We start from the raw sequence: 15,997 nt of genomic DNA, 5'->3' as shown, positions 1-15,997 counted from the left end.
GGCAGCCATCTTATTGATATGAATAATTAAAAGCAAGTATAATCCAGGTTTTATGGACATGTAAACAAATCAATATAGAATATCAGCCCCAAAGGACACCAAACCTAGGTTGCACTTCACTCTGTGTAACCACCTGGCATGAATGTCACTAATCGGCTCGATGAATGTACAGTCTGGGCTAGAAAGAAATTAGTCCCAGCCTTGCATTTTTATACCATTCTGTGCATTTTTCTTACATCCACTGATGGTGCCATTGTGCTTAATTCTGCAAAAATTCAAAATAAATAACCCTTATAATATGTGTTAACAGCTACAGTGGTGCTTGAAAGTTTGTGAACCCGTTAGAATTTTCTATATTTCTGCATAAATATGGCCTAAAACATCATCAGATTTTCACACAAGTCCTAAAAGTAGATAAAGAGAACACAGTTAAACAAATGAGACAATAATATTATACTTGCTCATTTATTTATTGAGGAAAATGATCCAATATTACATATGTGAGTGGCATAAGTATGTGAACCTCTAGGATTAGCAGTTAATTTGAAAGTGAAATTAGAGTCAGGTGTTTTCAATCAGGTGTGAGTGGGCACCCTGTTTTATTTAAAGAACAGGGATCTATCTAAGTCTGATCTTCACAACACGTTTGTGGAAGCGTATCATGGCATGAACAAAGGAGATTTCTGAGGACCTCAGAAAAAGTGTTGTTGATGCTTATCAGGCTGGAAAAGGTTACAAAACCATCTCTAAAGAGTTTGGACTCCACCAATCCACAATCAGACAGATTGTGTACAAATGGAGGAAATTCAAGACCATTGTTACCCTCCCCAGGAGTGGTAGACCAACAAAGATCACTCCAAGAGCAAGACGTGTAATAGTCGGTGAGGTCACAAAGGACCCCAGGGTAACTTCTAAGCAACTGAAGGCCTCTCTCACATTGGCTAATGTTAATGTTCATGAGTCCACCATCAGGAGAACACTGAACAACAATGGTGTGCATGGCAGGGTTGCAAGGAGAAAGCCACTGCTCTCCAAAAAGAACATTGCGGCTCGTCTGCAGTTTGCTAAAGATCACGTGGACAAGCCAGAAGGCTACTGAAAAACTGTTTTGTGGACGGATGAGACCAAAATAGAACTTTTTGGTTTAAATGAGAAGCGTTATGTTTGGAGAAAGGAAAACACTGCATTCCAGTATAAGAACCTTATCCCGTCTGTGAAACATGGTGGTGGTAGTATCATGGTTTGGGCCTGTTTTGCTGCATCTGGGCGAGGACGGCTTACCATCATTGATGGAACAATGAATTCTGAATTATACCAGCGAATTCTAAAGGAAAATGTCAGGACATCTGTCCATGAACTGAATCTCAAGAGAAAGTGGGTCATGCAGCAAGACAACGACCCTAAGCACACAAGTTGTTCTACCAAAGAATGGTTCAAGAAGAATAAAGCTAATGTTTTGGAATGGCCAAGTCAAAGTCCTGACCTTAATCCAATCGAAATGTTGTGGAAGGACCTGAAGTGAGCAGTTCATGTGAGGAAACCCACCAACATCCCAGAGTTGAAGCTGTTCTGTATGGAGGAATGGGCTAAAATTCCTCCAAGCCGGTGTGCAGGACTGATCAACAGTTACCGGAAACGTTTAGTTGCAGTTATTGCTGCACAAGGGGGTCACACCAGATACTGAAAGCAAAGGTTCACATACTTTTGCCACTCACAGATATGTAATATTGGATCATTTTCCTCAATAAATAAATGACCAAGTATAATATTTTTGTCTCATTTGTTTAACTGGGTTCTCTTTATCTACTTTTAGGACTTGTGTGAAAATCTGATGATGTTTTAGGTCATATTTATGCAGAAATATAGAAAATTCTAACGGGCTCACAAACTTTCAAGCACCACTGTAACTAATATCTTCTTATCTCTGAAAGACATATTAGCCCTGCTAGCCCATATATACCATATATATCTCTGATCAAAACTGTGTTTGCTTATAAAGTGATGGAATAAACCAAGGTCTTGTTGGAACCTGTAAATAAATTAAGCAAAACTTGCTTTTTAGGTTAAAGCACTTCTTGCCAGCTGACCTTTTACAGTAACGTGGACGCTCCTATGGATCTGTTTTTCAGGATCCACCAGAACATAACAAGTGTACTCGCCCTCGTCGGTGTTCTGCACATTAGTCAGCTTCAATGTGCCGTTGTTCTCAAAGGCACGCTGGCGATGGTTAAACGGGAGTAAGTTGGAATTTTTGTACCACTTGATGGAGTAGTAGGGGTAACCAATGATGCGGCAGTGAATGAACATGTCCCGCCCTGCGATGGCAGTGAGGTTTTTCATTGGGCGGATACTGGCAGGACCTGTTAGGGAAAAAGAAACATCAGGAATGTCAACATGCTTATGTTCATGAACGTTTATCCTTTTTTGAGTTGCATCACTAAGCACTAATAATTTGCAGAGCCCTGAAGGGCCAAAACTAGGACTATTATGCGTTTTAATATATTATTATAAATGCATCTATTCTCTCATCTGATCATGGTGATGAATCGGTTTACTCTACACTATATTTATATAAAGAAACTGTGCTTCCAACCATTCAATCACCTAAAGGATGAGGGCTATATATTAAAAGAGCTGTATTAAATTTACAAGGCATTGTAACCTGAACTTCATAAGTTTCATTCCAGTTTGCCGGAGTGCAGAAATAAAATTATGTCCTATTACACACACAGATTGCACTGTATGCAACAAAATTTGCACATGAAAATTAGTTATCTAAATAACTATTTATATAACATACACTGCCTGGCCATAAAAACAAAACAAAAAGTTGTACACGCTATTTTTGGACCGCCATTAGCTTTGATTACAACATGCATTCGCCATGGCATTGTTTCAACAACCTTATGTGATATCACATCTTTTATTTCCATCCAGAGTTGCATTAATTTCTCAATGAGATCTTGTTTTGAGGATGGGAGAGTCAAACCACTCTGTAACGTCTTCTCCAGCACAAGTCAAAGATTTTCAATGGGGTTAAGGTTGAGACTCCATGGTGGCCAATTAATGCGTGAAAATGATTCCTCATGCTTCCTGAACCACTATTTCACTATTTGAGCAGTAATTTTAAGCCCATGCCATCAGGGAAGAAAAAATCCATTGATGAGATAACTTGGTCACTCAGTCCATTCAGGTCATCTTCAGCTGGCTTCATTTTATCGCCCCATAACGTTGCAGAGCCTCGACCTGACCAACTGAAGCAACCCCAGATCACAACACTGCCTCCAGAGGTTTGTACAGTGGCCACTACACCACTGTATGGTGCATCACTTCATGTGCTTCCCTTCTTACCCTGACGTGCCCATTGCTCTGGAATTGGGTAAATCTGGACTCATCAGACCACATGACTTTTTTCCATTGCTCCAGAGTCCAAATTTTATGCTCCTTAACTAACTGAAGCCTCACAATCCTGTGAGTTCTCGTCACATTGTGCATGTGGAAGATTTTTCCACGATCATAGGATACGTCTTATGGTCGTTTAAGAAATGAGAAGCTACTCACTGCATCAATTAGGGTTAAAAGAATTGTTGGCAGTTGAAACACATTAATCACTGCAGGAATTATACAAACAAAGGCTCTTAAAGGAGAACTGAAGGCAAATTTTTTATTATCAAAATTCTATTGATCTCATTTTATTAAATATAGGAATGCATTTTTGATCGCTATTTTGTCACTGCTATAGCAAGTTATGAGTGTTTGAAATATGCTCTGTAATATATCAGTCCGTATGTCAAAGCAATGGCCGTAAACGAGATTCGTTGAGACCTGTGCGAGACATCGTAGGACGGAAGTAAAACATACAGCGGAAATCAAAGTGACCAACATCTGCCAACGTTGTCAAAAGACGCGCACGCCCGCTTTCGAATGCTGACGTAATCAAGCCGGAAGTTTTGTTTGTTTTGACAGCAATCAGGAAAGTTTGAAAAAAAGTAGGCAGTAATCATCATTTAAACTCGTTTTTGTGCAGTATTTCATTTGGAAAACAGTTTTCACAATGGCGGCACTGACACCTGGCTGACACTTGACGTTTCGAAGTCTCGCACAAGTCTTGTGAAGATCGCGCGGATAAGCGACGCCTGCCGTGGACCAAACGAACTAAATTCAACATGGCTAAAAACCGAATAGGCCAATAAGTATAATTTTTAATTGCAATTAGTTGCCAATATGAGTCACGATATAAGGTTACTAAAACCGAAAACGTAATTGAATAACACGTTAATTAAGAAATAAAGCAAGTTTAAAAATGACTTCAGTTCCCCTTGTCCAGGGTGTACCCCGCCTTTCGCCCGTAGTCAGCTGGGATAGGCTCCAGCTTGCCTGCGACCCTGTAGAACAGGATAAAGCAGCTAGAGATAATGAGATGAGATGAGTGCCAACTTTTTTTGGCCAGGCAGTTTCCTATTTATAATGTATAGGAGACTGTATTATCAGCATACAAACCTAATACTCTATGTTAACATTAAGCAAATCTAGCAAATTGTGAAAAATACAAGTAGATTAACATTACAGCTTGTGCACACTTACTGGACACTTTATTAGATGCGTCTACATTGTTGGTTGCATGCGCAAACCCTCTTTTGGCATTAAAAAGTACTATTGGGATTTACTAAAGACATTCAGTAAAAATTTAGTGATGGGAAGGCATGGACACAGTTGCTTTGCGGCCAACCTCATTCCATGTGTATTTGTAGGAGGTTCCCTTTCAGATTGCAAAATTTGGGAAGGAGAGTATTTAAATGGTGCGGCACGGTGGTGTAGTGGTTAGCCCTGTTGCTTCACAGCAAGAAGGTCCTGGGTTCGAGCCCAGCAGCTGACGAAGGCCTTTCTGTATGGAGTTTGCGTGTTTTCCCCCATGTCTGTGTGGGGGTGCTCTGGTTTCCCCCACAGTCCAAAGACATGCAGGTTAGGTTAATTTGGCTAAATTGGTGGCTCTTAATTGACCGTAGGTGTGAATGGTTGTTTGTCCCTATGTGTCAGCCCTGCGATGATCTGGCAACTTGTCCAGGGTGTACCCTGCCTCTCACCCATAGTCAGCTGGGATAGGCTCCAGCTTGCCTCTGACCCTGTACAGAATAAGCGGTTATGGATAATGGACGGAGTATTTAAATGACTCTTGCAACGTGATAGTCAGTTTATTGCTGATATTATTATATTGTTTGCTACCATTTTTAATGCTGAAAAAAGCATGTCTTAATTTTGTGGAAATGTTGAGAGAGGCACTTTATGCAAGTGCACAGGTGTCTGCGAGTGCACACAGCAGAGATTGAGCATGCACAGAATAGATTTTTGTTTGCTCAGATGAGGCTAATATTTTGTCTTCAAAATATACCTACTAGCCCCCAAGCATAACTACGTCATCACTTATTTATTGCAATGCATTATGGGGGATAGCCAGGGTCGGTAGCTGTGCAATATAGCAGGTGTTAGATTAATTTTATGTGAGAGCGATGTGAGAGGAGCAATTTTGCCGTGCTCTGTCGTGGAAGACAATGAAATTGGCGATTTAAAGAGGTGGATAACATGTCAAGGGTTTACAGCAGGAAAATATGAATCCAAATCAAGCTTGGTCAGAAAATAAGACATAAGTGACAAGAATTCGTACAACCTAGAGATTGATCGAGTCTACTACACTATACAATAAAATAGAATCTCAGAATGTCTTATCAAAATGAGTGATTAGTTAAATAAGACTTGACATCAGGAAACATTTACAAAAAAAAAAAAATCTTTGGAAACACACTGATCTGCCACCATGTCATGTTCGGTATAAATGCATTTACTTCAATAAATGGCGCTAGTGAGGTACACTGAACATTATACCGGTACATACCCGAAAGAGAACCCTTCGTGGTTTGGGGATTTTATTGGTCTGACAGGCTCATTTGGCTGCCGAGCGCTTCGGTACGTTGAGAGGCAAAGGCTGAAGAATGCTTCTTTGTTTTACAGGCTTTGGAATATCGCTAATTTCAGACGATGAACAGTGTTGATTGTTATAATCATCTATAACCAAAGGCCGTTCCGCAGACCATGGAAATATTGCTGGGTCACAGTTTAAGTACGTCGCAATGCTCAAAAAAACGCATGTCCGATTGTCCGAGACAACTAAAGTCTGTGCGAGGTCAAGTAAAACTTTAATGGTAATCGTCCGATCGGACAACAAAAGTTAGTGCTGGCAACCTAAGCAACACAGGCAACCACTCCGTGGTGCAGATTTGAACTGTCAGTCTGGCAGTAACATATTTCAATTATTATTATTATTATTATTATTCTGCAAAGTGAATCACGCATCGTGACATCTGACTCCTCCTCAAAACAAAGTTCACCTGTGTCTATCTTGTTTTCCTGGACTGGTTCCCGGATAAAATTAATCCTACCAAGCGTCAGAGACATTGACTGTATGCTCACTCTGCGCTAAGAGAGCAGGGAACCAGTCTAAAGTAGCTCGTCTCGTTTCATGGGAAATGTGTTAAAAAGTTTTATTCATCAACACGACAATATATAAAAGTACAAAAATATTTTGAGGAAACCGTTCAAATTTCCTTGTTTTTGGTTATAATTCGTCAAAGTATGCATGTGTTCAAGTGTACTGGAAAAGCCCGGTTCAAAGGGGTCCACTTAATGACGTAATTATACCAATTGGCTAAGAGCAACGAGGGTCAAGGACATCGTGTGCCAGCAACGCAGTTGAAATGGGCAGGTGTCAAACTTGGAATTTTTATTCATGATTGGAGTTAATAATAAACGATATCACTCCTCTAACCAGTATATATATTATGATTTTTTAAAATTGTTTTTGATGGTTTCATATATTTCGTAATGATATCGTTTTTATTTTCTAAATATTTATCAGCATACTGCCATTGTGGCACGGGAACCTGTGATTGGTGGACAGCCGACAAAGGGTGTTTCCCATTGGTTGTAAATCGTGACATAAAAATCATAAACACATACAGGACCCGCTAATTGGCTGATCACATACTGAAGCCAAGTGGAGATGTCTGGTGTCTGTTGCTGTTTTCCGAAGAAAACTACAGCTAAAAAAGCTCTATTACCAGATTACTTGGACAGTTTTAGTCAGAAAGAAATGAAGGGAAAAAAAAATAACTGCATTCTGTCCTCTCCAAAATAAAATAAAGCTCTGGGCAAGTGGAATTGTTTTTTGGGCAAGTATGTTTTGGGTGCTGCTTGCCCATTGGGCAAGTAAGGCTGGGAGATTTTTTTCAAGGACTGCATCTTTTTCCCACCAGACAAATGTAAGCTACAAACATTTGTCCATTTCGATTCAGTTCGAAGGCTTCCATTGCAGATTAAACTTATCCATTTCTTTCTTCTCTTCTTCTCGACTGGCAGCTGATAAAAGCTCAAATTAGATGTTCTCTTTTACCCCTTTTCCACCAAATCAGTTCCAGGGCTGGTTCGGGGCCAGTGCTGGTGCTGGTTCACAACTCGTTCAACTTGCAAGCCAGCTGAGAACCAGTTTGCGTTTCCATAGCTCGCGGAGCTACGTCATTACGTCGCTGTATACGTCATTACGTCGCTGTATACATCAGTTACGTCGCTACGTTTGCATAAACCTTGGCGCGAATATCGAAGCAAAAACAACACGGAAGAAGCAGCAGCAGCAACAACAACAATAATAATGGATGACTTTGCGTTTGTACAGCTGCGGCTTCTTGTCGCTTAAAAATGGCGATCTTTCACGGTCTTGTTATTGTTGTTGGTCTTAACAACTCCGCCCCCCTGCTGACGTAAGCGGTTCTTTCCTCTGGCCCAGCAGAGAGTTGGTGCTAGCCTGGAACCGGTTTTTCTGGCCCCAGAGCCAGTTCTTTGTCAGTGGAAACAGAAAACCCGGTTCCAAACTAAGCACTGGCCCCGAACCAGCCCTGGAACTGCTTTGGTGGAAAAGGGGCATTTGTTGTGGAGACACAGTAAGGCACACAGCAATTCACTTTAGGCATGGTTAAAACCGGTTAGACACAACAATGCAGTATTTAACAAAGGCGAAAGTAAACAATATAGCGGAGCTGACCCCCAGGTATCACCCATAATGCATTGCGGTAAACAAGCAATGATGTCATGGGTTAGGGTTATTTATGTGCTTGCGAAAGTCCCACTGCATGCTCAGGAATGAATCACAAAAAAGGGAGTGCATGGTAGAAGGAAGAGAATTTTCTCCACTCGTGCTGAGTGAAATGCCAGAAGAAGATGTTAACAGAATATATCAACTGGCAAGGCGCATTATTCTGTACCTGTTTATGACCGTATGCTAATTTGGGCTGCTCTTGGTAGATTGCGCCGTCATTATTAAAACTGACGGACTTAGTCTGTGTTAATTAATTTGCGCATTGTTAGTAGATCACCTGCAGAATTGGCCACTCCCATTGTCACTTTTTTTTTATTGTGGCTTCACGCTAATTTGCTCTGCTTAGGAAATCAGGCCCTTAGTCTCAGTAAAGGGAAATTGTAATGCTACAGCATATAAAGACATCCTATGCAATTCTTTGCTTCCAGCTTTGTGGCAAGAGTTCGGCGAAGAACCATATATCGTGTCGACAAACATTTAGCCATATAGTGTATGACTGAGGTTTTTAGTTGGGTTGAAGGGTGGCCAAAGTAACAGGTTATTTAGGGTCTTCAAATGGTCAGAAGGCCCTGCTTACAAAAAGCTTGATGCTGAAAAACTGTTTACAACTGTCAACTACTGTACGTATATGTCGAAGAAATCCAGAAACATGAATATTCAGATTAAGCTAAACATCTTAAACACAGATTTCATAAAGGTGTGATGTGAGTGCATTTTTGTTTGTTTTTGTTGGAGGAGCTGATCTGACAAGCACCTCTTACGTTTATTCGCGCCTGGTAGGAGACCGATCCGGCAGAGTTGTTGCAGGTGCAACGGTAGACGCCGCCATCGGTGACCTGCGTATGGGAGACATTCAGGTAGCTGAGCACATGGCCCTCGACGGTGACAAAGCGATCCATGCGGTGGTGGCTATCCTTGATGACCGGCTCATCATCCAACGTCCATGTCACGCTGGGGAGTGGGGTGCCTTTGACGTGACACACCAGGGAGATTGGCTCATTGGGGCTCACCACCTTCTCGCTAAAGGCTGACAGGATCTTTGGAGTTCCATCTGAGGAGGAGATACGGAGGGAGGATAAGAATAAATCCAGAACAATTTTACAGCTTCACGGTGATTTGCTGTGTGCAAATTGCATATTATAGTAGTGCTTACAGAGTATATGTATCTTATATACATTCACAATGCACAAGATCAACCATAACTCTAGATGTGGCAAGAATCCTGGGATGATGTACTGTATATCATACTAAAGTTGCTAATATCTGAAATAGTTCTACTATTAAAGCTAGACGGCCTTTCAATTTCATAAAATCCCAGAAATTTAGTTCCCTCTGAAATTTTGGTCATTGTGATACATGTTTATTTCTGCAATATCTACAAAAAAAAAAAAAAACCCAGGCCATTCTGTGGCTGGGAAGTTATTTAATTTGAGGGGATTCCTGAGCAAATAATATACATGAAATCATTCGCTTTGTGCAGTCAAGCAGACAGAGGAAGTCCGTGCGCATGCGCAGGTTTACCTTTTCCTTCTTCTTTTAGGTTTTACGGCAGCTGGCCGTATCCAGTGTTGCATTACTGCCATCTACAGGTTTACAGTTGTGGTCAGAAGGTGACATACAGTGACATGAATGTCATCTTGGATATGAATGTCATGGCAATATTTGGGCTTTCAGTAATTTCTTTGAACTGTTCTTTTTCTGTGGCAGAATGATTGTACAGCATACATCTTTAATTAAAAAAACACTACAATTTGGTGCACACATTTTAATTTTCTTTGGGTTTTCTGAAATCAACACAGGGTAAAAATTATACATACATGGTCAAAAATTTACATATGCTCACTTAGATTATTAATTCAGAGGTGCTGAAACTACCAAAATGTCTCTTATCTTGCCAAGGCTGAGGTCTCTTAACTTTCTGTTCATGATCATGATTGACTACAGCTGGTAGCTTCTCTGTGCCTTCATAAAAAGGGTTTGTTTACAGCACTCACTGGATTGACCAACACACAGTAAAATGGGAAAGTCCAAGGAGCTCAGTGCAGATCTGAGAAAGAGGATCGCATATGTACACAACTCCGGAATGTCTCTTGGAGCCATTTCTAAACAACTGCAAATTTCAAGGTCAGTTCAAACAATCGTATCCAAGTTGTGGCAAGGTGTAGTCACTTTGCCAAGCCACTTTGCTTCAAGAAAACCCAAACTGTCACCCTCAGCTGAAAGGAAATTGGTTTGGATGGTCAGGAACCACCTGGGAACCACCATGGCACAGCCCTGCCATGAACTGGAAGCTGATGGATCACTATCTACAGTTCAGATCACCATGGACTAAGAGACTGCTATTCAAGAAATAACCCCCTGCTCCAAAATTGACACCTTCAAGCTTAACTAAAGTGTTAGGACTGGGACTGTTTTGGCCTCTAGAGGCCGCTGTTATTTCCTTTTCGTGTCATGTTTGTTTTGGCCTCTAGAGGCCGCCACTGTTCCTGTGTTTTGTGTTTGTGTTAATTGACTGTTTAGTCCTGATTATTTTCACCTGTGTTCAATTTAGTTTGTGTATTTATACCCCCTGAGTTCAGTCCTCTTGTCACGGAGTCTTTGTGCTGTTATGTTTATCTCCAGTTTCCTCTGTACCGTGTTCTTTGTTCTGCATTTTGCTTTTCTTTTGGACCTAGTAGTGACTGTGTTTTTGGATCTTCTGAGCTTTGGTATTTTTGCCTTTTCTTTTCTGTTTTTTTGGCTTTTGTTTTGTACTTTTGGATTTTTTTTCCCTTATATCTTCTGAGCGTTTTTAGATTTTTACTTTTTGGATTTTTTTGTGTACATATTGTAAATAAACCTTTTAATACTTTTTCTACTTCTGCCTCACGCCGCTGCATTTGAGTCATCCCCCTGGTGGCATAGTGGGGGTTTGCTGGATTATCACACCAACGAACCAGGTTTGAATCCCAGCAAAACCCTAACAGAAAGACTCCGTCATGACCGACTCAGCAGAGGCTGCTTCAACTGTCTACCCGGCCAACCTTCAGGGAATTATGGCAGCTTTGACACGCTTCGGAGCGACCATGGACGCTCATGGACGTACGCTCACCAGCCAACGTGAGGCCCTTGCTCGCCACGAGGAACTGCTTCAGCAAATTGGGAAAACCCTGGCACAGCTGACATCTCTGCCTGCATCTCCAGCTCCCGCTCCAGTGCCCCCTGCCATGCTGCCTTCTTCACCTCGCGAACCCAGCCTTCCTGCACCACAGAGGTATGACGGCAAGCACAGTGAGTGCTGAGAGTTCCTTACCCAGTGTCAACTCACCTTTGAGCTTTAGCCTACCACCTACACTATGGATCGCCGCAAGATTGCCTTTGTGATAACCTTATTAGCTGGTAAGGCGCGAGCCTGGGCTACTGCTATCTGGCAAAGACAGGGACCTGAGTGCCTTGATTTCCAGCTGTTTTCTGAAGAGATGCTTCGGGTCTTCGATCAGGCGGACATCAGTACCGACGCAGCCCGAAAGCTCATGTCCATCCGGCAAGGAGGAAGCGTCGCAGATTACGCCATCTCGTTCCGGACGCTCGCAGCAGTAAGTGGATGGAACGAGACTGCCCTGGTGTCAGCCTTCCACCATGGTCTGTCTGACCCCATCAAGGACGGTCTGGCCTCTATTGGATGCCCAAGTGACCTCGAAACCCTCATCTCACATGCTATTCGTCTGGACAACAGGATGAGAGAACGCCGCCAAGCCTTGAGCCCCCCCAGCCTCCCTACCTCTACCTGGAGACCGTCTACCTCCTTCAGTGACTGTCCAGAACCCATGCAAGTGGGTCGTACTTGCCTCTCTGCATCTGAGAGGGAGTGCAGAAGGAGGGACAAGTGCTGCATCTACTGTGGCAAGCCTGGTCACTTCCGAGCATCATGTCCCGAACTCTCGGGAAAAGGACCGCCCCGTCCAGCCGAGGGAGGGTTGTGACGGGGCCTACCCTCTCTCCCGGACTCCCTGGCCAAGGAATCTACACCCCGGTCTCCATCTCCTGGGGTGAGTCTGTCCACTCTTGTCAGGCTTTGTTAGACTCAGGGGCGGCTGGGAACTTTATGGATATTCACTTCGCCCAAAGCATCAATATTCCGACTGCACCTCTTGAAGTCCCACTGTCTGTGTCTGCCCTCGATGGCCAAGCGTTAGGTGATGGAAGAGTCACCCAAGTTACTTCTCCAGTCTTCCTCCAGTCTCAAGGTCACAAGGAAGAAATATCCCTGCACCTGATTCCTTCACCTGAGTTCCCAGTTATTCTAGGCCTTCCTTGGCTTACTCACCACAACCCTCGCATAGACTGGGTAACTAGCCAGGTTGTGGAATGGGGCCCTGCATGCCATGCCTCTTGTCTGCTCTCTAGCTCTCCTGTGTCCCCTGCCGAGCCCCCTGATCTCACCGAGTTATCTCAAGTTCCCACAGAGTACTGGGATCTCAAGGAGGTCTTCAGCAAGAGCAGGGCCGCCGTTCTTCCTCCGCACTGGGCCTATGACTGTGCCATCGACTTGCTCCCTGGGACTACCCCTCCTCGTGGCAGACTGTTTTCCCTCTCTCAGCCAGAACGCAAGGCCATGGAGGAATACCTCAAAGACGCCCTGGTCTCTGGGTTCATTTGACCCTCCACCTCACCTGCTGGTGCCGGCTTCTTCTTTGTCGGCAAGAAGGATGGGGGGCTCCGACCATGTATTGACTACAGGGGCCTGAACAAGATCACTGTGCGCAACCGATATCCCCTTCCGCTGATGTCCACTGCTTTCGACCTGCTCCAAGGCGCCACCGTCTTCACCAAGTTGGACCTAAGGAACGCATACCACCTCATCCGTATCCAACAGGGAGACGAGTGGAAGACTGCCTTTAACACCCCGTCTGGGCACTACGAATACCAGGTGATGCCCTTTGGACTCACCAATGCACCAGCTGTTTTTCAGGCCCTAATCAACAACGTCTTAAGGGACATGATTAACCTGTATGTTTTTGTCTACCTCAACGACATCCTTATCTTTTCCAAGACCGTGCAGGAGCACCGCCACCATGTCCGCCAGGTTCTCCAGAGGCTGCTACAGAACAATCTGTTCGCCAAGGCCCAGAAGTGCGAATTTCATGTTCCCGAGGTCTCTTTTCTGGGATTTATTGTACGGACAGGCCAACTCCAAATGGACCCTGCCAAGACCCTGGCCGTCCGGGACTGGCCTACTCCCAAGTCCGTTAAGGAGGTTCAGCAGTTCTTAGGATTCGCTAACTTCTACCGCAAGTTCATCAGGAACTTCAGTTCTGTAGCAGCACCCATGTCGGACCTCACCAAAGGGACAGGTGGATCTTATGTCTGGTCTCCTCAGGTGGAAAAGGCGTTCAAAGACCTCAAGGACCGCTTCTGCACGGCACCCATTCTGGTCCTCCCGGACACCTCCCAACCATTCATCGTGGAGGTGGACGCCTCGGACAGTGGTGTCGGCGCGGTGCTCTCTCAATGTTCGGAAGGAAAGCTGCACCCCTGCGCTTACTTCTCCCACCGCTTGAATTCTGCGGAGTCTCGGTACGATGTGGGGGATCGAGAACTGCTAGTGGTCAAACTGGCCCTTGAGGAGTGGAGGCACTGGCTGGAGGGAGCGCAAGATCCATTCCTGGTTTGGACTGACCACAAGAACCTGGAGTACCTCCAGCAAGCCAAGAGACTGAACCCTCGACAGGCTAGGTGGGCCCTGTTTTTCAGTCTGTTTGACTTCACCCTCTCATACCGCCCCGGCTCCAAGAACACCAAACCTGACGCACTGTCCAGGCTGTTCTCTGCCACTAACAGGGAGAGTGAAGTCAGGCCTATTATCCCTGTGTCCCGGATTGTGGCCCCTGTCCGCTGGGGTATTGAGGAGGCTGTCCGACGAGCCCAACGCCAGGACCCCGGTCCTGGGACGGGGCCACCGGGCCTCTTGTACGTCCCACATCAAATCCGGGCCAAGGTTCTCCAGTGGGGTCACTCCTCCCCTCTCACCGCCCACCCGGGAGCTCGGAGGACCCTGGACTTCCTGAAAAGACGCTTCTGGTGGCCTAACATGGAGAAGGAAGTAAGGTCATTTGTCCTGTCCTGTGAGGTTTGCACCAGAACCAAGAACCCACGACAGCGTCCCCAGGGTCTCCTGCATCCTCTGACCATTCCCCGGCGTCCCTGGTCCCACGTGGCAGTTGACTTCATCACGGGTCTCCCTGAGTCACAAGGTAACACAGTCATTTTGGTCATAGTTGACAGATTCTCCACGGCCTGCCGCTTCATACCACTGTGCAAAGTCCCCTCTGCTCTTGAAACAGCAACACTTATGTTTAATCATGTCTTCCGAGTCTTTGGTCTCCCACAGGACATCGTCTCAGACCGAGGGCCCCAGTTCTCCTCCCGAGTGTGGCACGGGTTCTGCAAGGTCATCGGAGCCACTGCCAGCCTCTCCTCTGGGTTTCACCCACAGTCCAATGGTCAGACGGAGAGGCTCAATCAGGACCTGGAAACCACCCTGCGAGGCCTGGCTATGGATAACCCGACATAGTGGAGCACCTGGCTGCCATGGGCAGAGTACGCCCACAACACCCTGCAGTCATCGGCCACCAAGCTGTCGCCATTCCAGTGCCAATTTGGGTTCCAGCCACCTCTGTTCCCGGACCAGGAGGAGGACGCGGGGGTGCCCTCGGTCAACCAATATGTGAGACGGTGTCACAAGACCTGGAGCAAGGTCAGGAAGACCCTCATACAGACCTCCAGAACCAACCAGACTCAGGCCAACCGCCATAGAAGACCTGCACACGCTTTCCGCCCTGGGCAGCGGGTTTGGCTGTCCACCAAGGACCTTCCGCTGTGGGTGGAGAACCGCAAGCTTGCTCCTCGCTACGTTGGCCCCTTCAAGGTGGTGCGCAGGGTGAACCCTGTCTCCTACCGGCTCCAGTTGCCCCGGACTCTGAGGATCAACCCCACTTTCCATGTTTCCCTGTTGCAGCCCATACTGACGTCTACGTATGCCCCTGCCCCTAGGAACCCCCCACCCCCCCGCAGCTTCCAGGGTCAGACTGTGTTCACTGTGCATCGCCTGCTTGACTCCCGCTGGGTCCGCGGCGGGTTGCAATATCTGGTGGACTGGGAGGGCTATGGTCCTGAGGAGCGCTGCTGGGTTCCTGCTCGGGATGTCCTAGATAAAGCACTGTGTCGGGACTTCCATTCGGCCCATCCGGATCGCCCTGGGAACGTCAGGAGACGCTCCTAGAGGGGGGGTCCTGTTAGGACTGGGACTGTTTTGGCCTCTAGAGGCCGCTGTTATTTCCTTTTCGTGTCATGTTTGTTTTGGCCTCTAGAGACCGCCACTGTTCCTGTGTTTTGTGTTTGTGTTAATTGCCTGTTTAGTCCTGATTATTTTCACCTGTGTTCAATTAGTTTGTGTATTTATACCCCCTGAGTTCAGTCCTCTTGTCACAGAGTCTTTGTGCTGTTATGTTTATCTCCAGTTTCCTCTGTACCATGTTCTTTGTTTTGCATTTTGCTTTTCTTTTGGACCTAGTAGTTACTGTGTTTTTGGATCTTCTGAGCTTTGGTATTTTTGCCTTTTCTTTTCTGTTTTTTTGGCTTTTGTTTTGTACTTTTGGATTTTTTTATTTTATTTTTTCCCTTATATCTTCTGAGCGTTTTTGGATTTTTACTTTTTGGATTTTTTGTGTACATATTGTAAATAAACCTTTTGATACTTTTTCTACTTCTGCCTCACGCCTCTGCATTTGAGTCATCCCCCTGGTGGCCTAGTGGGGGTTTGCTGGATTATCACACCAACGAACCAGGTTCGAATCCCAGCAAAACCCTAACATA

General features: G+C 45.1%; 1 protein-coding gene across 1 annotated transcript in view; it reads right to left on the bottom strand.

The window, feature by feature from the left end:
• dscamb (Down syndrome cell adhesion molecule b) overlaps positions 1-15,997 on the bottom strand; it is a 390,833-nt gene that overhangs the window by 144,824 nt on the left and 230,012 nt on the right. The window contains exons 6-7 of the mRNA XM_060905739.1: positions 8,898-9,194; positions 2,088-2,360 (exon numbers count right to left, since the gene is read on the bottom strand). Of these exons, the coding sequence (XP_060761722.1) occupies positions 2,088-2,360; positions 8,898-9,194 (570 nt within the window). The remainder of the gene's footprint in view (positions 1-2,087; positions 2,361-8,897; positions 9,195-15,997) is intronic.

This window comes from Neoarius graeffei, chromosome 23, assembly GCF_027579695.1.
Source record: "Neoarius graeffei isolate fNeoGra1 chromosome 23, fNeoGra1.pri, whole genome shotgun sequence".
NCBI classification, from domain to species: Eukaryota; Metazoa; Chordata; class Actinopteri; order Siluriformes; family Ariidae; genus Neoarius; species Neoarius graeffei.
The sequence above is the reverse complement of the archived record's forward strand: the minus strand, read 5'-3'. Positions and strand labels throughout refer to the sequence as shown.